Source organism: Oryzias melastigma, linkage group LG3 (assembly GCF_002922805.2).
Source record: "Oryzias melastigma strain HK-1 linkage group LG3, ASM292280v2, whole genome shotgun sequence".
Taxonomy (NCBI): Eukaryota; Metazoa; Chordata; class Actinopteri; order Beloniformes; family Adrianichthyidae; genus Oryzias; species Oryzias melastigma.
This window is the reverse complement of record NC_050514.1, coordinates 32,507,996-32,534,964: the sequence shown is the minus strand read 5'-3', so window position 1 is coordinate 32,534,964 and position 26,969 is coordinate 32,507,996. Positions and strand designations below refer to the sequence as shown.

Genomic DNA, 26,969 nt, shown 5'->3' with positions numbered 1-26,969 from the left:
ACGCCTGTTAAGAATTGCATGGGACATTAGTTACCCCCTCCCGCAGCTCAAGTTTCACGCCACGCTTTGCCTTTTACTTTCTCGGTTTATGTCGGAGCTCATCTCCTGTGTAATTTCACAGTCAGCTGACTTTCCGCATTAGTCCATCTCCTCTTCAGCACAAAGGAAATGTCTAGCTCCTATCAACTGGAAGAAAAGTGTTTACCCCTTCAGCCAGGAAGGTCCTAAAATAGTTTCTGCATTCTGGAAAGGCGGCAGGTAGATCCACGGTGGCAGAGGGGAGCAGAAGATGAAGAGGAAACGCTACGTCTCTATTTAAACTTCAGCGCCTATCACTCGCTTATCTAAACCTGGTGTAAACTGAACTTTCTGAGACCCCAAAGGTTTGTGGGAAAATGTTGGCTATAAAGAGCATCACAGCACCAGTGAGATCTGCAAATTATAAACGTTTGTCAAGCTGTTGTGGATAAAAAAAAAAATGTTTTCAAGGTTTCTGTCAGATAACTCATTTCTCTCCAAGAGTAAAAACCCAGAAGTCTTTTGTCTGCGGAGTATACCAGTGCATGTAAGATGAGATGATTCACAAATAAAAAAGTACAGATGTAGAAACCTGGTTGACCCTGGTTCATACAGCGTCTATGAGAAATGGAGAAACCGTGTGGTTATGTAATGTCGCCTGTTATAAATCTCTTCCTTTCTGAAAGTTGGCATTTCAAGGCTGTCAGAGATGAACACCGAAGCTACATTTCAATCTCAGACCTTTAGGTATCAGACAACCAAACCCATCATAATCCAAAAACTACCTCCGGTCTGAGGGCCGCTTGGCATACGCTAATAAGGGATCCCCAAACCTTGGGATGTGGACCGGGTCGGTACACCAACCCAGTTCTGCGTCCGGTACTGAGTCTCGAATATTAGACACCTGACAACCAACGCGTGAAAAAACGATGAGTTGGGGACACCCAAAACGTCAAAAAGTGGCGCGAAGGGGGCCCAAACCATATGTCCATATATTAGGGCTGCCACGATTAGTCCACTAATTGACTATTAAAATAGTCGACTAGTCATTACTTTATAATATATGGAGTTAGAGTGTAGTAAAGTTTAACAAAGTTGTGAGCGTTCAGCATAAAAAAATTAACTTTTTTATATTTGAGTCAGAGAGACCAAAACTTTATCTTTAGAGAAAAATAGTTCCTTGTTTCAGATTTAATCTTGTTTTCATACCAGAAACTAATGTAGGAAAGAAGCTGCACGAATTATTAAAAGTTTAATAAACTATGAACCTAATTGTCTTAATTTGTAGTTAGTTTAAAGCTAATGATGGTTAAAATTTGTGTTTACATCCATTTTGCGCGTGACCCGATTAGTCGACTAATAGGAAAAAATAATCAGTGACCATTAAAATAATCGTTTGTGGCAGCACTACCTTTTAGGACGAATTGGGAGTGAGAATGTGTAGTTCCCTCAGAGGCAAGGTTACTCAGCTGTATGTAATGCATCTAAAGTTAGATCTGGACAACAAAAAACTCATATTGATGCTACAGTTCTGCATGTAACAAGAGTCAAATCTTTAAGCTGATGAGAGGAATTCAGCTCTAACTCTTCAACTCTAACTTGAATGATCTGAAACAGTCAGATTATTCCTTTGAAGCTCTGAGTTTGGCAGATCATTGACTGATCCGTCATGTTTTAGGGTTTTCAGGTTTCAGGCCCCCTCCCCGTCACTGATATAATATTCTGTGAAGAGGGGAGAACCCATACCTGAAGCATGGCGCTCCATCTATAAATTGCTTTTCTTTGTGAAATGACATGAGCAGATGTGAAGCCTCTCAGACTGGAAAAGTCCCCCACTGAGACCAGAGGAAGGTGGAGAAACAAGAGTGAGAATAGAGCACGCTTCCAGGTTTAGAAAAGATAATAATAACAGCAACACAAAGTCACACAGAATGAACCAAAACAAAAACATGAAAAAAAGAAACCCAATGTGCAAAGTTCTCTCATAAATAGACTACAGTCACCCTGTTGTAGAGCACCATGGAGGCAGGAGAGGTTTCTGTGGTGTTTGCCTGTGTGTGTGGACATGGTTGATGCATGTGGTTCAGTACAGGGTCTGCATGGATCTACTACCACTACAAGCTGCAGGAGCACAGAGCCTTGAGACGGACGGATCACTGGAAAGAGATCCGGATTCAAGAGGAGGAGGTATCCAAAGTCAAGTTCAGAGTCCAGTGAATCCTGTGGTGAGGTGTCAGACCCAGTCCTGCAGCGAGCGCTTGCAGTGCACCAGCAGGCGTGGCGCCCCTTTGCTCTGCAGCGTGTTGATGATGGCGTAGATCAGCCCCAGGATGCACAGCACCAGGACCAGCGGGATGGTCACCATCAGAATGTTCATGGTCCGTTCCTCGCTGTCGTCCACCTTCAGCACCACGTCCACCTCGTTCGTGTCCTCTTCACGGCCTTCGCGATAGTCCTCATCTTTGTCCTTGTCGGAGCTTTTGCCGGTTTTCCTGTCCTCCCCTTCGCGATCGACCCCGTGCCGATCTTTGCCTTTGTCACCGTCACGACCTGCGTCTGGGTTGAACGGCGGCCGGTTCACGTCTGGGTATTTACGTCCCGAGTCGGTGTCTTTGTCTGGATTCAAGTCCACGCTGCATCCCATGAAGTCTCTGAGGATGGACTTGGGGTAGCCGGGTTCACTCTTCATACGGTGGTTATCAAACTTCCAGTATTTGGAACCCTTGTAGAAATATGTGTACGCTAAAACACAAAATAAGACGAAACACACAAGTGATCAATGGTACGACCACACACGTCAATCGATTAGTTAGACAGCATTCCCTGTTTCAGCTCACCTCCATCGTCGCTGAGGAAGGCTCCCTTAGGAGTAGAGGGCACCGAGGACCCCCAGACACTGATCAGCTTTGGGTACCCCACATCAGCCGAGCGGGACTGCTCGTTAAAGCGCCAGTACCTGCCGACAGCAGAGCATGATTACTATCTGAACCACAGGAAACCTTTCTGAGCATGGACACCAGAAGGTCTGGTTGGACTGTGGACATCACTCTGTAAGTTCTTTTTGCTCCATAGAAATCCACAGTCCCAGATAGCAAATGACTTTCTCACAAAACACTCAAACTACACTTAGAAAGCTCATTATAAATGTGGAACTGATGCAAATTTTGGAATTTATCTAAAAAACACTATTTTTAATTGTGATTATTTACAACTAAATATAAGTAACAATAAGTAATAACTAAAAGGAAAACAAAAGAAGAGCGGAGAGTGTAATAATGAACCATTCTTTTTCTGTGAAGTCGTACGTTGGCTCCTTCAGTGTCTTCACAAGCACATTAAACGAGATAAATATTATCAAAAAAGAAAAAGCTACAACCCAATTCTTACTGAAAGCCCCTCTATTAGACATTTTCCTACTAAATAATACTTATTTTAAATATACCCTTTAACATGTTTGTTGTATCACTCTTGATTCATTCTCTTTTGTAACTGTTCATAATTTGATTCTTCTATTTTTTCATAAATTGTTTTACAGTCCTCCCAACAAGATCTGATGCAAGATTAAAAGAAAACGGCTAATTATTTAAAGCAATTAAATCCATTTTTGTTGACGTTCCTATTTGTTTCATGTTATTTTTTTAACTAACCAAGATATTTTAGTTTTCGTAATCAACATGAGGCTTTCCACATTATTGAGGGTTCACAGATACTGTTATGCTTCTGCATTCAGATTACGAGTTTGCATGAAATAACATTAAAAGCAAATTTTTACAGTAATTTGATTTATTGCCACAGAAATCTCCGTCACACTGTCAATGAATGGTCTAGTTTCTAAATCATGTTATACATGACTTTATTTGGATAAAATACAACAAAAATGTAGCTGATTTCACTTAATGAAGGCAGAAAAAAGTAAATTTCTTACATGAGACTAATTCATTTAAGTAAAAAATGTTACTCTTCTAATCAAGGTGTCTTATTCCATATGTAATTTTCAAACTATATGACGCACCGTTAATGAATGGTCTGTTATGTCATATGCAAGGTGCACCGAGCAACAAGTTGGATTACTGAGATTAAAGAATCAGAGATTAATCTGTCAGTCAGACTTTAGTTTACAGGAACTCTAGAACTTGTTTATAACTAGGAGTGGAACAAATCACAAAACTCAGATCGTTTGGATAGCGTCATGATTCTAGAGTCGCAGTCCGAATAATTTTTCGGATCAGTAAAAAGGTAAAAAAAAAAAAAAAAAATCAGTGATTTGCAGTACCAACTCATTCTCACTCTCAACTCGTCATATATGGACGTATGGTTCAGGCCCCCTCCACGTCCCTTTTTGACGTTTTGGGTGTCCCCAACTTGTCGTTCTTTGACTTGGTGGCTGTTCCCATTAAATCAGGGGTCCCAAACATCCGGGCCACGAACCAGTACAGGCCCTAGGGCCACTTGATACCGCGCCACAGACACTAATCCCCAACCCTCGGAATGCAGAAAGGACCGGTACTCTAACCTGATACTGGTTCCACGTCTGTTACAGCGTCCAAGCACGTAAAAAAAACGAAGAGGCAGCACATCAACGTGGAGGGAACCTGAACCATATGTCCATATATAACGAGTTGAGAGTGACACATATATGCCGAAACGTAATTGATCACCCATTATCCGTTGAACCCCTATTTGTAATGCTCCACACCAGGGATAGGACACTCCAGGCCTCAAGGGTCACATTCCTCCATGTTTTCCAATATACCCTGCTTTGGCATGTTCTAGTTGGCTGGACACACCTGAACCAGGTAATCAGTGACGAGTAGGGGTTGGAAATCTGGAAACCATGCAGACACTGTGGTCCTCGAGGCCTGGAGTTGCCTATCTCTGGTCTACACATTAGCAGTATTAGGATATTGTCAATTTCTGTAACTTCCAACCTTGTTTGTAACACATAAAGAACAACTAAAATCAAACATTACTGGGACTCTGCCAACTCCCAACCTTAGTTAGAAGTTAGCATAGTTGTATGTGGGAGTTGTAGGCCAACATGTTAATAACATGTACAGAAAACACAATCCAATAATACTACGTAATAGCCGTGTTAGCATATTCACAATAACACCTAACCATGTTTTAACTCATAAAAAAAAAAAAAAACTGACAGAACTCATCCATATATACGGCTCTCCAGGTTGTAAAATATGGTATTAAAATAGTTCAGAGATGATGAGAAACTGGTATTGCCAAAATACAACTTTTGTAGCTTCTGTGTAGTGAAACCGATCATAGTTAGCTTTCTTTTCATTGGTTAAACTTTTAGAAAATGAAAGTCTTACCGGTCTCCTTGGAAGAGGTAAGTGTAGCCGGATGGCTCCCACCAGACAGCCGTATCTATCCGGTCATAAGGAATATCACGACCAAAATCCACCAACTCCTGTGGATAGCCGTGCTCAAGGTTAGCCTCCCTGAAAATCCAGAACCTGTTTCCTGAGGAGAAAAGAGGGAAAGAACAGAGAGGATGGAGGATTTTTCCAGTGTTTCATCCACTAAAAGACCTCAAAGGATCAAATACAATCTGTAAGACTTGACTGTAAAACCCTAATGCAAATTCAGACACATGTTCACATTCGGACTGGCAGGAAAAAGCCTGTGACTGTACTTTTTGTGTTATTTGGCACCTCTACATAAGAACAAATGCAACAGCTAAACCTGCTTTTGCACACTTGTGAATTATGAGAATGCTGTAATGATTTGTTGGCAGGCTCCCATACGACATCATTGAGTAAGGATTTGGGGTTTGGCTTGTAATTAGCCATTAGGAGCGGTGGTTCTGGTGTCAGGCTGGAACAGCTGAAGGGAAGGCTTTAGTGTTTTACAGTGTCAGATGAAGGGACTTCATTCCTCCATTACGTCTCTTTTTGGCTGCTATCAGCTTCCTTCCAGCCTTCCCATCCATCCATCCAGCCGCCCACCTCCGGCCCCTCCCTCCATGTTTGAAATGAAAGCCTCAGCATCTGGAGAGAGCTAAGGTTAACACTGTGCTTCCCAGGGTTCTTGATGGAGAATTAAATCACTCATTCTACTGCTCTCTAAAGCAATAAAAAAACATCTTTGACCCAAAGATCTGACTCCTTTATTCCATACGCCTATAGATTTCCTAGATCTCCATTCAATGATACCTGCACACACCATAAAATGCATTCCAACAGGTAATTTCACATGATATGCTTACTTTCACACTCCGTTAATCTCTGGCTGAAGCGACAAGGAGATTTACATGAGAAAAAATGGCAAAACTTCCAGCAGAATTTTTCTGGTGATTAAATTTAGAAATGATGTTTACTATATTTTAACTATTAATTGAGTCCCAATTATGGCCCCGCCTTTTAACCCTCCTCTTAAAGAGCTAAGTTGGAGAGAAGAAATGCAAGAATCTGGACAGATATTACTGTAGAAGTTCTTCTATACCCAGTGCTTATATATATCTTTTGGGTTGCGATTAATCACAATGTTTTACGAGGTCAGTTTTATGACAATATGCAGCTTTTGTCTCATTATTACACCAAGAAAACGATGTACAGCCATGAGAAACAAACATTGTGTTTCTGGACTTTAAATGGTCCAGGTGAATACTTGATTTTGATTGGCTACTGAGTACGCCTAAACGTGCCGCATTACTTAAAATAGTCCGCCTTTTGTGATAAAAGTGATCAAAACCTAAAAAAAAATGTGAATAAAGTACTAAAAATCGATTGAATATTTATTTATTTTGTAAGTGACCATGGAATAAGCAGCATAATGCCTGAAAAAGGAACACATGCCGTAGAATCCTGAACCGATAGAAGACGGTTGTTTAGCAGATGGTAATTAATTTGCATGAATAAATATTAACGTTTTTATATATATATATATATATATACAACTTTAGGCTGTTATGCAAATTTCTGGTTGTTTTATTAATTAAAATGAGTGAACAGTGTAAAAATGAGACAGAGAAAGAACAGAATTTTCTTAGTATATCATATTAAATACACGGAATTCTCCAAAGTTTCACAATGAGCCTAAATGGTCAAGTGCCTACAGAATGTTATGCTATCTAACTTTTTTAAAAACTGTTTTCCAAACATAAACTGTCATAAATGCACTAAGACTAAATACTAGGGTTGTGTAACTTTCCGTATTACATTATTTGATATCCATCTTCATTCATGGTCCATGAATCGATACATATAAAGATTCCACTAACTTTGTGGCGATAGGAAACACTCCAATTCTTACACCTAAAGTTAAAGTCCCATCAGTGGTCGCACACTTAGGTGTGTGAAAACTGTTCTCTTCTTTTAACCCATCACCCGGGGGAGCAGTGAACTACAGACACAGCTGCGGTCAGGAACCAACCAATCCAACCCCTGAATACTAAGCAGGGAGGAACTGGGTCCCATTTTCAGAGACTTTGGTATGACTTGGCCTGGATTTGAACTCACGACTTTCCAGTCTCAGTCCACTCTAAACTGGAGAGAAGTCAACAGGAAGAGGAACTGAACACTTGTTTACGTCGTGATCGACTTTATACCTTTTTACCAACATACAATCTTGTTAGTCTCTGGCTTTGAACTGATACTACCACTACTCTCAGTACTACATAGATTCCTTAGGTACCTGTCGGTCTCCTCTACATCCCTACTAGATGATTGACCTGTATTAATTTGGGGGTAATTTTTAAAAACTTTTTTTCCATTAAAGTCACTGGTAGTGTGGTCCTTTAACGGTTAAAGTGCTTCTTTTGAAGGGTTGTGTAGCTCTGCCTCTTCCCTCTAAACCCCTACTTTTCAAACTCAAGGAGAGGGCCAAAGGGTTCACTCTGATGTAACAAAAGACAACCAACTTCAAACCATTTATCTACATGAAACAAGAAAACAACTGGGTAAAACAAACCCCAGCTCGTTTTTTAGTTCTCTTCTTTCCTTCTCATTTGCTCTGGCCAGTTCTCTGCTAATGGCTTCTTGCCAAGTGTCACGCTGAGTGGCGTGCCTATACCGATGACATCACTCTCATTATCAACAGCTGTCCCGCGCTCATGGAGCCAAAAGGCTGAGCTTTTGCTTTTTCATTCAACAACTTCATCTCACGCTGTAAAAGACAAGGTGCTCCCCATGACTCTCTGCAGAAATAATGGGCTGTGCTAAAAAAGATTTATTCCCCGCTTGCAGATTTTATTATACACCTCTGCATCTTATACATACGGGGTTACGTATATCTTTAATATTATCTACAAAAGATGAAAAGAGCTCCACAATCGGTCTCAATAGTGCAGTATGATAGCATTTAGACATGAGGGCTGGAAATTACAATGAAGAAAGATTACTCTTTATGGATTTTTGCAAAAGAAAATCCCGATGGTGAATAATTTAGTGCTGGAGTATAACTGCAGTATCGAAGATATAGGTTTTTATGGTCTATAAATTCAGAAAATGGGAATTATTGAAAGTAAGAAAAAAGTAAAACATTCTATATGAAGATTACTTCATTTACTTCTCTAGAAACTGTGCAAGAAAGCTACTTTTACTACGACAGATAATTCATGTGGAATAAGTTAGATGCTGCTGACGATGTCTAAATAACACAATTTTTGACATTACGTGAATATTCGACTGTTTACATGATAACCATGAATTTTACAATATAATCAGACGATTTACTTCAATTGAATTGGTGCTTCAGTACAGTAACGTGTTGCATATCGACAAATTGACTAGGGCTGTCAACGTTAACACATACAATTAATTTTAAAAAATTAACAAGTTAATATTTATTAATGCTAATCAATTACACTCCCCAAAGCAACCATCTTCCATCAGTTCAGGCTTCTGCAGCGTACGTTAATTTCTGATAATGCTCACATCGTCAGGCAGTATCCCGCGTATAGCATGGTCACTTACAAAAGAAATGAATATTCAGACTATTTTATATTAATTATCAGGGCATATATGTTTAAGAAATGTCAAGTTTTCACCAGATAATTTTCACAATCTAAGTTCAAAGAAAGGAAAACTTTGATGGCCCAGCATTCTAGCAGCATTTAAACGCATCACTAAGTGTTGCTTAAATATGAGCTAATCTCCAAATTATCCCAAAAACCTCAGTAGATGCCAAATTAGCCAAAAAATTTAGCATGTTACTAAAATATTAGCAAAACTCCAAAATAGCATTAAAAAAACCTCAGTAGATGCCAGGTAACCCAAATGAACTAGCATAATGCTAATGTAACAGCTCAATGCCAAACTTTGACTGTACTATACTATAAATTACTATAAAAGATGAAAACATAGCCCATGATTTTGACAGGATTAATCCTTTGTTGCTAATCTACTTAAAAAAAAAGAAGACTTTCTCATTCATTTCCTTTGGGTCATTTTTTGCTCAACATTTCAAAAACAATCAAGTTTATGCATACCAAAAGTACAAGCAGTAATGTTCTGAGTGAGCTGAATGTTTTGCTGAAATTGCTATGGGATTGAGTTTTTATATGCCGAAAAAGGTAGGGAAAGGAGCAGGAGAATTATGCCCGCACAAACCCAAAATTACGCAAAAATCAAGAATTACAATCGCACAAACCGAGATGACTCCTTTTTCTCTCCATAGTTAAAAGGGTAGAAAGAATGTAAAAACGCAGCTAAAACTCTGATGTTAAAGGGTTAAACAATGAAAAATGTTTCGGTTTGAAGCAGGCGTCTCCTAAGGAGCCCACATGAACTTACCCTTAAAGAAGACGAACCTGCCGTCATGCCTCTCGTACGCAGCGTCGATGTCACCGGGGAGACCCCTCCAAAAGTGGCTGATGGGCATGGGGTAGTTATCGAGAACCCTGTTCCTGCGCACCCGCCAGAACCATCGACCCTACACAGATGACAGTCAAGGTTTTTAAGTCTGTTTGCAAGCCTTGTAAAGAGAACAAAGCAAAAGAAAGCCTAACATTTATGACTTTTCTACCTGAATTAACACATTCACACCATGACTGTGGCTCTTCTGCGATCTGTAACTACCAGGAACAATGTGGGGTTCAGTGTCTTCCCCAAGGACACTTTGACACATGGCCAGCACATCCTCCGATCTGAGGTTGTCCGCTCAACCTCTGCACCACAGCCACCACCACTTAAACACTAGATGACAGATTGGATTGTGGAAAGTTAAACCTTGTCTGCAGGTACGCTTGCACCGGAAGCCCTTGAAGCCATTTGTAAGTGGTGAGTCAGGGGAGCTTTTTGCGCACTGGATAATGTAACAGTAAAATGCTCAGTGCTGCTTCTTTCTGGCGAGCACATCTTGTTTCGTCCTTCATGCAGGACGTGCTGGCAGACAGAACGGCGCTCCAGAGCGGACCGGTGTGGGGATGTGAAGGAATAGGACAGCGTTTATGAGGTCTGACAGGAGTAGATTAAATGAGAGCGGCGTTGTTCATATTTGTCCTGACCAGAACGGAGCAGATCTGAGAGTTTGATCTTTGAAAGCTTCTTTGATTTTGCATCCAATCATCTATTTAAAAAAAAAGGCAGGAAGCTTTTCTCAGATTGACGGCCTTTCTTCTTTTGATGGACAGGACTGCTTTAACCAACTTAACACAAGTTTTACTCTGCAAAATATTAGAGCATCTGCCACATTTGACTTTTTTCTTGTCAGGAAGTTAGTATTTTTTTCTTGTTTCAAGATTCTAAAGAAAAAAATCAAACTTTATTTTATTTTTTTTTCTCAGTCTATCATTATTGGTGTCATGAATCGGTCCCGCCTCCTCCTCTGGCCTTCAGCGGGAACTATCTCCAGAGTTCTACTACTTCCTGGGTCTCAACACTACATTTCCCATAAGCCCCTGCTGTCTGTTTCAGAATCTTCACAGCTGTTTTCCATCTGCAGTCACTCCCAGCAGTATTTAGTCAGTCTATTCAGTGAGAAGTCTTGTTTGTGCCACCGTGCTTGCATCACAGTGTTCTCGTCCTGATTTGATCTGTTTCTGTTTGCCGCCTTCCCCGACCCCCGCCTGGACCCTGACCTCTCTGCTTGTTCTTCAATGCCCTCATGCTTGTTTGACCTCCACCTGCTTGACCCTGATTTAGCTTTGTGGACTTTTAGCTGTGCTTCACTCCTGTTCTCCTGTCTGAGCCTGATATGGTTATTTATTATAAACAAAAATTATGATCTTTATCAAGAACAAAAAACATTTATCGCAACATAATTGGGGTCTTGTCCGGAAAAAATCAGAAATGTTAGGTTTATGACTAGAGTGACACCATACAAAAGTCATGAATCGTCCTCTGTCTCCCCCTCTGGCCATCAGCGGGATCCATCACCTGAGTACTAGCACTTCCTGGGTCTGCACACTACACTTCCCATCAACCCTTGCTGTCACTCCCAGAAGCCTCACAGCCGTTTTCCATCTGCAATCAGTGCCAGCAGTATTTAGTCAAAGTTGAAGTCCTGTTTGTGCCGCTCTGGTTGGTCTCTGATGCCATTTGCTTGTTTGACCTCCGCCTGCTTGACCCTGATTTAGTTTTGTGAACTTTTAGCTGTGGTTCACTCCTCTTCTCCTGTCTGTGCTAAATAAAACCTGCTACACTTAGATCCAACTGTCTCCCCGACTTTGACAATCAGACACATGATTTATTTTACATGATATGCTTTTTTGATAAACATAAATTGTAGATTTATCAAGAACAAAAACCATGAAAGGGGGCTTGCCTGGGACATATAAAAAATTTTAGGTTTTGACTTCACTTTAATTTTAATTTTTGTTTTAGTTGTGATTGTGATGGTTCTCCAATCACAACTTTAGCATGAATTACTCCTTCTGTGTTTTACCTGTCTGAGCCTTGTATGTGTATTTATGGATGCTTGTAAACGAAGTGAGCGGCTTTTGGACCTTCGGGACGTGGTAATGTCGCCCGTCTTTTTGTGGGTCATTGGTAGTCGTTTCTATGAAGACGGTGACTCTATGTACAACATTAACTGAAAAACTTTTCTTGTGAAGTTGACTTGTTTTTTGTGGTTGGTAACTGGTTACGGCTGTAAGATAATTTGGGTAGCTGGTGGGGTGGAACCACCACAGTCATTTCTGTTATGGGTTCATTTGCAACTTTTCCCAATTAAACTGACATGACTCCCTTCACCTTTGGATAGTCAAATAAAGGCTGCTGGATGTTCCCTCATGATGTTGCCCACAAATCAAGGCTATGAAAACAAGGAATTCTTCATGTTTTTTGTAGTTAGAAATTAAAACCAATTGGTTTACAAATGAACAACAACAAATAATCTCTTGGCAGAAAAAAAAAAAATGTCTTAACACACATTTTCTGAATTAAACACTTGGCCAGATAATGTAAATTCCATGTTAATGAGTGCCTACCCTAAAATATGCCAAAAAAACTGCTTGTTTGTTTTTTGGTTTCCTGTTGCTGATGTATTAACATTTTGATGCAAACGAGAAATGTTTTTTAGCTTGGGATGGGAGCCAGAAGGTCCTGACAGAGAGGAAACCCTGTGGCTCATTTCCAGACAGCTGGATGTTGGAAGTTCTACTCGGCGTCACACACACCTACACTCCAAGATAAAGGTGCAAAGAAAGAAACACCTCATTTGCTGCTGGACATTCCTGCTTGACAAATCCCCTCTCTAAACACACCAGTTTTCACCTATCAATACTACATTGACAGTCACAAGATAAATGTGCACAGACACAAAGACACTAAACAAAAAGTCCAAACTCTGAAGTCCCATTACACTGACAGGTAAACGTTAAACCAATTATTGAAAACACAAAGCAGATGTTTAGTGACGACTAGGGAAAGTTTGGATTGCATAACATCTAAAATACCCTCAATTTACTCGACAGAATAAAAGTCAGCTTTGGAAAAAGTGAGTAGTTTGTATTCTAACAGCTCAGCTAACAGCTCACTGCTACTTAGTGTCTTTTGAATGTTTAGTGTGAGTCCAGGGGCTCTTTAAGACAAACACCTGACCAACCCTATCCCCCTTTTAACAGCCTTTAAACTCATAAAAGAACACCAGCTCCTTTGGTTAACAATCCACAAGTTCCTGATTGGAAACAGACCATTTTCGTGCCTCACACACCTTTTGTGTTAAACTGATTCTTCACAAATGACTTTATAGATGCAGTTGACAGATTTTCAAGCACTGATGAAGCTTTGTACGACTAAAAGGTCCACATATTTACCTTGAACACAAACATCTCTCCTCTCAGCACAGCCACTGTGTCAAAGTTGCCTTCACAGATGTTGGGTCCGTAGGAGTCTGGTCTGTCGGTGACCCTGGGACGGTCAGGGTGTCGGGGAGTTGGTGGAACAGGCCGGTGATCTGGACGGCGGGGTGTCACTGTAGGCAGGGCCTTGGTGGGGCCGCCGCCTGGAGGACCTTCAGAGAGCCAGAAGAGGTTATGTCAGTGTGTATATCTCTTTATCTGACATGAAGGATGAGATGGCGTTTATCCAGATGGGGGCGCTCTAAGCTGAAGCATCTGTGATTGTTGTTATAATCCTCAATAGTCATAATTTACCCCAACTGCAATATATGGTGTGTGCACAGTGGCTGTATAAGAGAACTGGACTGAGTGAGTGTGATGTCATCCATAGAAAATGGCTTTGTTCCAGCTCCGATGAAATGAGATCAATTATTTTTTTCGCAATACAAAGTCAACTAAACCAGACATCAATCAGTCCAGTTCTCATATACAGTCAATGGTGTGCACCACCAATGGCTGCTGCATCCACAACTAAACTAGAAAGGACCTAAAAGCTGCAGTGCTGCACAGAAACATCCTTTTTTATGGCTTGGTTTTTCATTGTGCAGGTCACCAGCTCAGCCTGATGACTAAAATAGTTCATGTAACAACATTGATAGGTCAAGCTGGACACAGATGATGCTAAAACACCATAAGGCACAAAATAAAAAAATTCAAGACTAAAATAATTGCTGGAAAAGTTGCAGGTCCTGCCTAGTATAAATTACTGTAAATGTTAAACATACACAACAACTTTAAGAAAGCAGCATAATGCAAAGCTAAAATAAAAAAAGTAGTTCTAGAAACAGTCCTAGTGCCTAAACTACCCCATCCTATGCAAAATAAATCTTAATATTGTCTTTAAGAAATGTCATAATGATAATTAAAGAGCCAAAAATAAGCAACAGTTGCAGATGGGTAAAAACTGAGGTACATCTGGTAATAAATAAATATAAAAAACTAACATATTTTGAGCTTCTTGAAGCCAAAATAATTCAAAAAGTTCAGAAAATCATGAATTCATCATGTACCAAAAAACACAGAATGAATCAGGAGAGGACGTTTCAGGGTGTGAATGTGCTGATACATCAGTAGACACTGACGCTTTCAAGTAAGGCAGAGAGAGACTCATGAAACAAAGGGCCAAAAGCTGTCAGGATAGAATGAGTACCGTAAATCCGTTGTATGCCCTGCAGGTCATCATCTGGCAGCTGGAAGTTGTCAGTCTCCATCCACTGGTAGAAAGGAGCCATGATGGCCAAAGGGTTGTTGGAGTGCTCTAAACCCAGAGCATGTCCCAGCTCGTGCACGGCGACCAAGAAGAGGTCGTTACCTGGTCAAACAGGTAAACAATGAGTATTTTATTTTTCACAGTGGAAAATCAACCCAAAAAACATCAAAATTCAAAAACGAACAAGTCAGTTTTATATTTTTGCTAGTTTTGACAAAAAGAAAATTGCGATAATTTTAACAAATGAACCCTTGATATTGGAGCGGTCCCCAGCAACAGGAAAAATACACACGATCGTTCCTTGGAATACCGCAACTCTTTGACTTTTCACGCAAATCCCATAATTTCAACGGATTCTAAAGCTAAGAAAGAATCAGAACAAAAATCTGTTTGAATTACACTAATTTAAGGCTGAGCGATAAAACGTAGCGATATATTTCATAAAATAACGTTTTCTCAATATAGTAATGAGCTTATCGTGATAGACTTTTATTTTGAAGGGTCCAAAATTAACACTCGCCAGTTGCTAGCATTTTCTCCTCTTTGGCGAGTAAAAGTTAGAGAGTTAGTCGCCACATGCCGACTAAATGTTTGCTTCTAATTATTTATGCCTATTAGCTCTCATTTTGGTAATTTTTCTTCGACCTCTCCACTTCCTTCATCTGTGCGCGAGGTAAACAAACAAACGGTCACTTCCGCTAATCTTCTCCACGTAACGTTCAGTTTGGACTGATGAAGCAGCAGAACGTCTGGGATCCAGTCAGAACTAGAAGTTAAACCAGCATCTAAAAGTTTAATAAAAAGTGTTGATTTGGGGACCGCAATGTAGCATAGCATTATGCTAATGCTAAACACCTGCACATGTACTACAGATAGTAATCATTATTTGAAATATTTTAAGGGTCTCAGTTAGTTTCAATACTACAAAAAATACCCCCAAAAAGAATGACATTTTTATTTTAACATTTTCATTTATGATTTAAGTTGGACATTGAGGGGTGGTGGCAAAGGAAAATTGCATATTAGGCATTTTTTTCTCTCATTATTTGTAGATTTGGTTTCCAGGTTGTAAATGTAATCAGAAACTACATGTTTTTATATTTTTGTTTATTTTCAAAGATTTGTGAGTGTATTTTCATGCTTTGAATTACTTTATATGTGATCTTGAATATATGTTTTAAAGCATTTCAAAAAAAGTAATTTTAGGCTTTTTTTCTTCTTGGTTTTTCTTGTTTTTTTTCACTTTTTACTGATCTGAAAAATGGTCCAAACCGTGACCCTAAAACCGTGACACGATCCAAACTGTAAGTTTTATGTAAAGTGTTTTCTATCAACAAAAAGCTTCTTTTCTCAGCTTCAGAACATGTTGGTATTTAGTCAATTCTGTAAACCAGGGTTCTCAAACTGGCAGCCCGTGGGCCATGTGCGGCCCCCAAGTCGATATTTTGCGGCCCCCTGCCTTAATATGAAAGTTCAATGTCTACTAAGCAATATTTTCTGCATGTCTACGCTTCTTTGATGATAGCTTTATATTTGCTTTGTGATGTTTCAGCTTTAGGCTTAAAACTTTGCATTTGCTATTGTCGTTGGATCTGGTCGTCAGCCAAGTCCTTAGCAATAGTTGCTAGTGATGTTAGCTCCTGTTGTTTCACAGGACATGAAGAAGATATTGCTTAGTAATACATAGACATGAAGAAATGTTCAATAAACTTGTTCCGCAGACATAGACAATGGAACAAAGACATAGACAGTGGATGCAAAAACCTATTTTTGGCACAAATGGAACCCCAAGCAGCCCGGACTCTGTGGCTTCAAGGTAAATTGAGTTTGAGAACCCTGTCATAAACGGTCAAGGAGTTCTGATAATCCAAAGACGATCAACAAAAATAGAAACAAAAAAGCGTTTTATAGCAGCTGACATAATCAAATTGTGTTTTAATTTGTCAATGAAAAAGCTGTGACCACTTCCTTCCTGTTGGCACCAACCACAGAAAGGCAGGTTGACGTTTCCTCACACGTTCCTGCAGCTTAATCTCTAGAGTGAAGCCATCGGAGGGCATTTCCCCTCCATCAATACTTCTTTGTTGTCTTTCACCCAGAATGTGGCCTCATTGAACTGTGACCCAGGGAGCCCGTAATGAGACAAACTGATTGGTCAGATTTGCGCCGGTGACATCATGCTCGGGGGTTGCAGTGATGTCACTGCTGTGCTTGCAGACGGAGGGGAAATGCTCGGCATGCCTCCCCCTGTGCATCCCTTCATTTCCTCACTCAAACGAGGATTTGTCCATTTCCTTGCAACTTCATCCCTATCCCTGACATGCTGAGCTGCAACTTGAACTCAAAAGGAAAGCACAGCAAGTTTGCCAGAGATGAATGAAGAAGGGGTGAGCAGATAAAGAGGTCTTTGTGATGTAACCGTGACAACCGCTCAGTGAGACAAAGAAGAGCAGGAAGAATGTGTAAGTCAGTACAGTTAGTTCAGCCAACGTGTCGTTCGAGCTTTGTCCTCCTCTGTAACAAAACACTTCATTCACCTTTAAAAAAGACCGTCCCAGGAAAAGAAATGAAAAGAAGTGGCACCAAGACAACCAAACAGCTTTCAGAAAATCTCCTTGGTTCTTTGCCAGTAAGTACAGAAAAGTCATTTTTCTGCAGGTTTTCACCCAGAGAAACCTCCCAGAGGACTCAGACTAAATTAGAAAATCTCCTCTAAACCAGAAAAGCAGATTCATCACATTATGTCTCACAAAATTAAACAATCTTTGATCTAACTTTGATCAAACCGAGACGAACTTTGTCTTTTTACTGTACATTTTTCCATAAATGGGTTTTTACATGGATTAAATTGGCTGAAGCTCATTTAGCTTGAAGGACAAAGAAATTCATGAACAAAAGTTCTCCTCTGGTTGTATTCATTATAAGAAAACTTTCCAAGAACTTTTCTCTTTGACTGCATCTCATGCTTAGTATAAGACAAGTGTTAACTAAATGGGCATTCTTGAATGCGCTTTTCGTATACCGCGTTCACACTGGGCTTTCACTACCCGATATTCGCGCATGTCTTCACAGTTGGAAAAGGCTTGTAAATCACAATTAAGGCTTTTTCTTTCCGATATACGAAAGACTTGGTGTCATAGGAACTGCAATTATTAATTTCTCCTCCATGATCAATTTTCAAATGGTTGGAACTTCCGTGAATTGAAAAGAACGCTACCCATTCATCATTACCAAATCAGAGTCTTTGATTGGTCAGAGTTCACTTGGTTTAACTTTCATCGCATGTTAAGTGGCCACGCATTTGGTACTTGGAGCCCAAAAATGGTCGAAGAACCTTGTGTAGTGAATGTGAACGCAAAGCCACATTCATGGTTAATGTGCATTCAGCCAATGGTGTTCACACCGGATAGGCAGGGAAGGGATTCTTCATCTTTTGTTTTTTTTTACTGTCTATCTCCCACCTACAACTGGTAGAAGCTTGATACGAAAAGTCAAAGTGTTGGAAACCTCGTGAATCTTGCTCTAGGCTTTGTCTTTCACAGCTCTGTTCTAATATTTGAAAGACTTGCAATGATTTATTTCTCCTTCGAGATCATGTTTATTGACACATTCATGCTTTGAAAAGGACATTACCCACAATTCACTGATAATCCAAGCCACCAATTGGGTTCAAGGTCAAAAGTAGTCAAAAGTTCAACTAAGTGAACTTCCAATGGACGCCTGTTTTGTGCGTAGAGCCCGAGATCGGACTTATAGACTTAAGTAGCGACGCTTGAATGCAAGAGTTTTTAATTCAGAAGCCCCCCAAAAAACAGTTTCAAGTGCAATTACAGGGAATTTTCATTGGAAGCGGCTGCTTGTACACGAATCGACCCAGTCGCTGTGAATGTACCTTGAACGCACCACACACCAGTAATTTTAACAAAAACATAAGAAAATTGGACAAACTGTTGGGTACTCGTACCAACAGAGAACCAAAAACCACATTCTTCCCAACAAAAACTTTAGCTTCACAAAGCCAGATCATACAGTACATTGGAATCCTCAGAAAACTAACCAATCCACTGCTTTACTTTGATGACAGTTGTGTGAACTTTGACTAATAAGACATGTTTCTGACTAGCCAAAACTGGGATTAGGCTGTAATTGACTTGCACGTTGCTTTAAAGCTGTTTAAGTAGCATGGAGGAACAAGAGGACCAGTCTACAGAGCTCCCAGAGTGGAACATTCTCCCACTTACTGAGGCATTCCCTGTGATCTGTCCTGAAACATCCCACACACACACACCACTTAGCTGTGTGATGTGAGCGTAGATAACAGGGCAGGAAAGCCCGTCGCCAAAGAAAAAAATCCTCATTTTGTTAGAAGGATTAATGAGAGCTCTGGAAAAAATCTTTGTCACTTGTGTTAGAGATTAATTTCATTAAAGATATTCGTGTCACGACTTGAAACAGGATTTAGCTTCATATAAAGGAAAGCATGAAAGCAGAGCATGAGTAAATGAGAGATTTAAGTCTTTAGAAGAGTAGGGGTTTCCATGAGTTTGTGCTTAAACACACCACAATGCAGTGTGCATTCCTGGATGTTAAAGTTAGTTTGGGTGAAAGACAACTAACGTAGATAATATTACCAAGAATTCTTAATTTAGGATCAATACTGGTCTTTAAACCAGACACTAAGACCAAGCTTAACATGTAAAGGAAGACACATTTCAATAACTGAAGCCTTTGTCAGTGACTGACTGGGTTATTTGGGTTGTCTGGGTCCATGTAAGGTTGGAGAGAGGAGTGTACACATCGTAAAGAGATGTAGTCCAGTGTATCTTGAAGTATTTACAAGGATAATGCAAGTTAAACACACTTATGATTCTCTCGTTCAATATCCATGCTGCAACATTCACAAAAGTTTTAGTTGCAGTCCACGATGTTTATGTCAGTCTATTTCTAGATAACTTTTACTTTGAAAGAGTATTGGAAGATTATTTCCTGTTTCCTGTGTTTCTTTAGCTGTAGCTTGGCAGGTCAATGTTGGGACGCTGGAAAATTAGAATTCAAATTTGAGCATTGCATCGCACGAGTCTTTGGCTTGTTTAGCGCCTTTGCTGTGATTAAAACAGGAAGTAATTCATGTTTACACCCAAGATGTTTGTGTTTACCTTGTACGTTGTGGTTCCCTATGGTCCACGGCTCATCCGAGTCAAAATGCGTGTCCCCACCCATCCCAGGTCCAGGGAAGTAAGCGTGAGCGAGGAAACCCCCCTCCCCGTCAAACGGGGAGCTGTCTCCATGAAACCCTGATGCAAAGAAGATCATGATGTCGGGCTCCTTGCGGCGTCCATATTTGATTTCCTGGTAGGGGATTTCATCAAAGGTGAGTGGCGTGACGCTCTCCCAGACTTTGAAGGCCCGCCGGATGGCCTCGAACGAGTTATACTCCCCGATTTTGGGAGTGTAGTTCTGAATACTGTGGGAACAAAGGGGAGAGGAAACATCAAAGGCCGGCGACACTTATCAGTATGAGGCAACATGTTGACTATTTTTCATTTTCAAAGTGTTTGAAACTTGAGACACAAGTTGATTTGGGTTCTTGTTTTCATAAACGTAGTTTTCATCAAGAACAAAGTGCATGCTTCTCGGTGCTCTGCAGGTTTGCAGCAGGGAGCTTCTTCTATTTTTGTTACCTGTAAGTGAGATGGCTCTTGGTCCATTTATGTCCAGTGAGTGCGTAGCGTTTCCGCCGAACGTTGGTTTTGATCTGCCCTCCAAACTTGTCAGGCACACCGCAGCGGGGTCTCCTCATGGCGCTGAAAGAGTTGAAAGAAGTGAGGAGCTAGCGGGTGTCTGTTTGAGAGGGCGAAGCCCCCCAGGAGAAGAGAAGACGAGGGGAGGGGGATGATGTTACAAGGCCTGTGCAGAGAAATTCTTCCAAGCATTCCTTTGTGAGGAAGAGTCCGTCTAAGCTCAATCTTTATTTTTAGATTCATCTTTTTACACTTCACTGCCTTTCTATAAGCTTTAAAATATGAAGTTGGTGAAAGTTTGGAGTGGTGAATTCACTTTTTTTACTGACTGCTGACCTGATGGTTTGAGGGTCCATCTGCCCGGTGACCTCCAGCCCGTAGAAGCGCTGCATGTCGCTGACGGCGTCGGACAGAATCTGAGCGGATCGCATGGTCGACATCTGTCTGTTGGCCTGAGGCAGGTAACCGTACATCCTCAACCACGACTGGACACATGGGGATAAAACAGCAGAGAATCTTTAGGAAAACAAACCCAGCAACTCCTTTCTACATAGACTGTCATGAAATCAAAGCATAAAATTGATCTAAATTTGCACAACTTTGATTTTTGGTTTGAAATACATCAGATATATTTACATAATGCTTATCAGGGTTTATATTCCTTCAAGTTAGTTTGTCTGCAGCCACAAAAAAAAATAAAAAACAACTAGAAAAGTGGCCTTAAATGCGATAAGATAATGTGAAGGCTTTTTGCTGAAAGTAGTCGCTGAAGATGCTAAAGCTTTTTGTTGAAAAGCAAACGCTATTTGCAAAATGTTAAATTTGCTAAAAGACTAGACATTTTATTAAAGAGCTATGAAAGAGCGCTGAATTTCTGAAAAATGTGTAGTAAAATTGCTTAAAAATCCAGAATACATGTCAATTTGGAACAAATATTTAGTGTGTTGCTTAAATATGAGCTAAACTCCAAATTATCCCAAAAAACATTAGTAGATGCCGAATTAGCCAACAAAAGGCAGCCTGTTGCTTAAATACTAGCTGAACTCCAAAATAGCCTAAAATCCTCAGTAAACTAAATTAGTCAAATACGTTTACATGTTGTTATAATAGAAGCTTTACACTAAATTAGCCTAAAATCACAGTAGATAAAAATTAGCCAAAAGCTTTAGCATATTGCTAAAATCTTAGCTAAACTCCAAATTAGCATAAAAAAACTCAGAGGCCGAATTAACCAAAAAAGCTAGCTTGCTGCTTAATTACAAGCTGAACTACAAAATAGCCTAAAATTCCTCAGTAAACTAAATTAGCCAAAAACTTTAGCCTGTTGCTAAAATAGAAGCTAAACACTACATTTGCCCAAAAAAAAAACACAGAAGATTATAAATTAGCCAAAAACGTTAGCATGCTACTAAAATATTAGGTAAACACATTTTTTGAAAATTCCTATAAAAGATTAAAATATAGCCCACAAATATATTTAAATGTTTGTTGCTAATCTACTTAACATTTTGAAATGTATATTTCAAAATTTCTATTTTGCTCAATATTTCAAAAACTATAGATTTTATGAGTACCAAAAATACAAGCACAAATGTCCCGAAGAAACTGAATGTTTTGATACCATTATGGCTGAAATAGCTGAAAGTTTTTACATGCTGAAAAACCTACAGAAAGGAACAGGAGAATCATTTGATCAAAAATAATCTTGGTTGAAAAAAATAATTTTCAACCTGAAATATGAAATTGAGACGTTTCAAGCAGCACCGGTTCTTTAAGCTTAGATATCAAAATTTAAGACTTTTTAAGGTAATATTTTAAAATTAATAAATTCAATGATTTTAAGACTTTTTATGACCCCACGGGAACAAGTTTTTAAGTCCATTTCTATGCACAAAACGTATGACCATTAAGCTGCAAGTTAGAACAGTCTAACTTTGACCAATCTGAGGCTTGAATTTGGGCATCTTTTTTTAATTCACTGAGGTACCAACTATTTGAAAATGTATTATGAGGGATAAATTAGTAATTGTTGGTTTGTGTCCGGCTGGAATTATATGACACCAACTCTTTCATATACCAGAATAGAGGTGTGAAAGGACAAAACCTGGAGCTAGATTTGTGAGATTTGCACCAAGCCTCCTCCAACTGTAAGAACATCCGTTAGTACTGGGTAGCGACTATAGACGGTATATAGAGAGAACTGTACAGATTCTCCCTTCCCCCCTTGCTGTTCCAAACAGGAAGTACCCACTGGTCCCAGCCAAAATCCAAAAAGCCAAAATCCCAAAGACGTCTATGGAAAAGTAGCTATCACTCGTCGTTAGAATTGTCATAATAAACATTCTTGCTCTGGTGTCTCTTTTCAACATGTTCTTGCAAAACCTAATCTTTATTCATGATTATTTTCTTTATTGTAAGTTATTCAAGTTCTAAAATGACCAATCAGATGCCTCAGTAAAAGCAGGTGATGCCTGCTGGTTTCACCTCCAATGTTCGAAACATTAGATTAACAGATTCTCCTGCTTCCAGTGGAGAACGCAGAAGAAACAAACTCACTCCTGATTGGTGAGAGTGGTTACCATAGAAATATTGACTCCGACCGACTCAGATCAATCACTGCTTACTAAATTTAGGGGGTGCCAAAATGGCGAAGTCCGTACTATAGACAAATAGTGACTGAATAAACTTTATTTCATTGGAACCAAAAGAAAGGCATTTTTAATGTGTGGCATTTGTCCATCTCTATATATGTCAATGGTAGCGACAGTCCAGTGTGAACACCACATGCACATTTGACACATGCCTGGTGTGCAGGCTGCACACGAGGAGTGCATACTTTTCACTTGAGCAGCACTAAAAGGATCCTCACACAGTTGGAAGAATTGGAGAGAGTTTAAATAATCCATACAGCACACCTGCATCTCACCTGAGAGACTCTTATTTACCCCTGTATGATGTTTAAGTGCATTTGTCAAAGTGACATCCTGGTCGAAATTGAGGTTCTGTGGAATTTCTGTGAACAACAAACAACCTTTGGTTTAATGTTTAACCTAAAGAGAGGAAGTTACAGTACTGTGTTGACTTTAGCTTCTCTAAACCTGGTTTCACCAACATGCACTTGTATTACACATTAACCCTCCGAGTACACAGGCACACCTGCAGGCTGCCTTTGTCCTTGTCACCCCCTCTGTTTGAGTTTTCCCGTTTTAATCACGCTCCCTTCACGGTAGATTTTGTTATTTCAGTTAACACCAGCCTTCGCTCTCCTGAACTCCCGGGTGCAGAGGGGGACAATCTCTATTAACTGCATGTGAGCGGGTGGGCCCGGGGGGTGGGGGGGGGCTCGGAGGTTAATGACAGATGGAGGGAGAAACCGAGATACTTGACCCAATCCCACATGACGCAAAGTCCAGCCCACCTGTTTTATCGAAACCCAATCCTGCAGGCGTGTGCACGCACCGACACCCACACAGAGCAGGCCTCTCCGGCGGGATCTGGGATACCTGATACTCCCACACAAGGACACACTCCCAGTTTAAAGAGAAAAAAAGATGGACTATCGTCCAAGACTAGTGATCACACCCATCTTTGACAAGTCAATCGAGTTCCTGACAAAGACTTGTATTTACAAACCTGCACTTTTGGGGACTTCAAAAACACCTTGTACCACAACTTTACCTGTCTGTGTTCACTGGTGGGTGAGAAAGACGAACCACCCAGACACACATCTTATTTGTTTGCTGTGAGTCTTGCACAAACATCCCTCTTGAGTTCAAAGAAATCCTTTGATTTCCTCTGTTTAGTTCAGGGTTCTGCCACCGTTAACACTTAAGGAGCTGTTTTGGTTGATTTCTCACAGATCACACCCCAGTGGGAGCCACACATCCTTTAGAAAAATAAGACTTTATACTCGTGTTATTGTTATTTTCATGAGAAATATATATAATCTATTATTTCGGGGGAAAATAGAACAAACTTTAAGAGAAAATAGATTTTTTTCCCCCCAAATATGTAACAGTTTCTAACTTTTAACAGAGATTTACAAGACTTCCTTTCAAAATAAAAGACTTCCTGTGTTGCATAACATCATCTCAATGAAATAAATGTAGTGGTAGGCAGTGTAATGTCAGCGATAAAAAGCAAATACATTTTTTTTAAACGTTTGTGGAGCTTCTTAGCCAGAAATTCATAAATCTAACTTTCAAAAAGTAAAACAGAGCTAATTGACTGTATTTTTTTTAACTACGAGGCACACTCAAAACACTGAAATTTATCAAAATGTTTATTTCTCGATTATGAAACCTCTATGCAGTATACTGTTCTTTGGAGGCCAGCAGAGTTATACATTAGTTCACTTTTTTTCATCTTTATCTTTAATGTTACTTTTTTAAACTCAAAGCTTTGTATTTTCCTTTAACCAGAGAGCCACGATGGAGGAGTAGAAGAGTCAGACAAATCTCTGGAGCCACAGGTTGCAGACCTCTGGTTTAAGTTCCTGGTGGTTCAGTATCAAGATAAATCGAAGGTCAAATGTGTGCGCTCATTTCTAAAGCTAAAAAATAAGAAACTATCAGCCCTTCCGTGCACAAAACCAAAACTTGTCAAGTCAGACTAACAATTTTCTTTGACGTTGCACAACGGCGATCATTTTCCTCCATTTTCCTCTAATGTCCGCCCAATCAATACTTCAGCAGTGATTGATAACTCTACCAATAGCTGAGTCTGACAGGCCCTGATAGCATCTTCACTGCTAGATAACCGCGATCTTCCATTAAACAAATGGCTTCTGTAAAACAGCAGCTGCTCTTTTTATCCTCTAATGCAAAATCCTATAAAAAATAACATTTCTCTGATTATAGATGTTTTATAAACATTTTCTGGACAAAAAATAAATAAATAAATTAACCCTTTGGTGTCTTTGCTCATTCTGCAGGTCAGGCTTCGAGTTTCTGTCCGATTTAAATGGTTTTGGGTTTTTTCTTGCAGCATTTTTCTGATGATGTATGTTAAGAAAATGAAGCTTGAAGTTGTAATTCTGGTTATTTCTTTATTCAAATGAATCAGGAGCAGACGAAAAGAAATAATGCTGTTTGAAAAAATAACTTAAGCTCCGCCCCATTCCGCTGCATTCACTTGTGGCCAAATAGATCCATGAACGTCTCTGTTTTCCTCGTATGAGCTGGAATCTGGTTCAAAGCTGATAGCTCTATTAATGCTCCCCGTTTTGGTTGTAATGTTGGAGGGGCTGTAAGATAGTGGGAGAGTCTCTAAACGGAGACCAACAGTCGTATCCACAATTTCTAATTAACTACTGCCTCTCTGCAGAAGCTATGCCCTAGAAAACGACACAGATTTATTGGTTTTGGCAAAAAAAAGTCTAATTATAATTAAAAATCCTTTGAAAACAGATCATAAGATGATCAAAGTGGGACTCTGATGTATTTTTTGTCATCTGTTTTATCACTACCTAGTAGCTTAGGAAAAATTGATTTGGCAATATATCGTAATGTTTTATTAAACAATACTTTTTTATTCTAAATATTCATGCTGCTTCATCACACTGAAATGTTTCTGGAAAGAATTGACAGTTTTTTTCCCTTATTTTTGAAGCACCATGAATTTGCTTGAATGAAAGCGACTGTATGCAGTATAAGATACAGTTGCAGTACTTGTGATCATTAAATAAAATTAATTTGACCCTTTTATTGCAATTAAAGACCCATTAATATTCAGGTAGAGCTTTTATTTTTTGTAAGTCATTTTCATATTAATTAATCTGTTTTATTTCATCGTATTTATTTATTTTTTAGCATATTTTTATTCTATCACCTGTCTTGGGTGTGTGTAATTTTTGCCTCTTGACAAGACTCCCTTGAAAAAAAGATCAGTGGATCTCAATGGATTATTTTCCTGGTTAAATAAAAAATAAATAAATAAATAAATCATACTCTTAAAAAAAAAGTTCTGGTACAGTCATAGGATATATATCGTAAAACATATCGTATCGTGAAACATGTATTGTATCAGCAGACTCTTGCCAATAAATCCCTTGTAGTTATGCATTCAAAATATAGTAAAAGTACAAATATACAGTATATTTCCTTTCGTATCTGAAGTTTATTTTGCTTTCAAGCACTTACTTGTGACTTATGGGAGAAAATATAAGAAGAGAACAAGAGAGTCTTTAAACTCCAATAGTATTTCTTTTGAATCTCTTTAACATTTTGAACTTTCTTTCCTTTTAAAGTGTGTTCTTTTGTCACAAAAATACTATGACATCTAGATTTGAATATTTTTCTGACCTTTTTCCACCAGTCTTTGACTACTTTTATTCACCTAAATCAAAATGAAAAGTGTTATAGACTAATGAGGAGTTGTGTCTTAAATCAATCTTTATTTATATCGCACTTTTCATATACAAAATAACTTAAAGTGCTTTACACCAAAACAATACAATGTAAATAATTTTAAAATAATCACAAAAATAAAGAAAAAACTAAATATTTTAGGAAAAACTTCAGCTGTTATTGCCATCAGTCACCGAACTATCAGGAATTAGTTTTTTTATTAGACTGATTTTCATCCAGTAAACTTAAAAAAACAAACATATAAAATGTTTAGTCCAGAAAAAAGCCTAGAAATAGAAATGATGCCTTTTGAAACAAAGGTACGCCAGGATAAAGTGGACAGCAGTTTTTTTTTT

The 26,969-nt window shown here is 39.3% G+C and overlaps 1 protein-coding gene across 1 annotated transcript in view; it reads right to left on the bottom strand.

Moving 5' to 3' along the window:
- Positions 1 to 1,572: 1,572 nt before the first annotated feature.
- Positions 1,573 to 26,969, bottom strand: part of mmp15b (matrix metallopeptidase 15b) — a 40,620-nt gene continuing 15,223 nt past the window's right edge. Inside the window, exons 2-10 of the mRNA XM_024294722.1 lie at positions 20,603 to 20,751; positions 20,207 to 20,329; positions 19,682 to 19,989; positions 14,466 to 14,627; positions 13,232 to 13,428; positions 9,768 to 9,906; positions 5,346 to 5,496; positions 2,856 to 2,974; positions 1,573 to 2,760 (exon numbers count right to left, since the gene is read on the bottom strand). Coding sequence (XP_024150490.1) covers positions 2,252 to 2,760; positions 2,856 to 2,974; positions 5,346 to 5,496; positions 9,768 to 9,906; positions 13,232 to 13,428; positions 14,466 to 14,627; positions 19,682 to 19,989; positions 20,207 to 20,329; positions 20,603 to 20,751 — 1,857 coding nt within the window. The 3' untranslated portion in view covers positions 1,573 to 2,251. The remainder of the gene's footprint in view (positions 2,761 to 2,855; positions 2,975 to 5,345; positions 5,497 to 9,767; positions 9,907 to 13,231; positions 13,429 to 14,465; positions 14,628 to 19,681; positions 19,990 to 20,206; positions 20,330 to 20,602; positions 20,752 to 26,969) is intronic.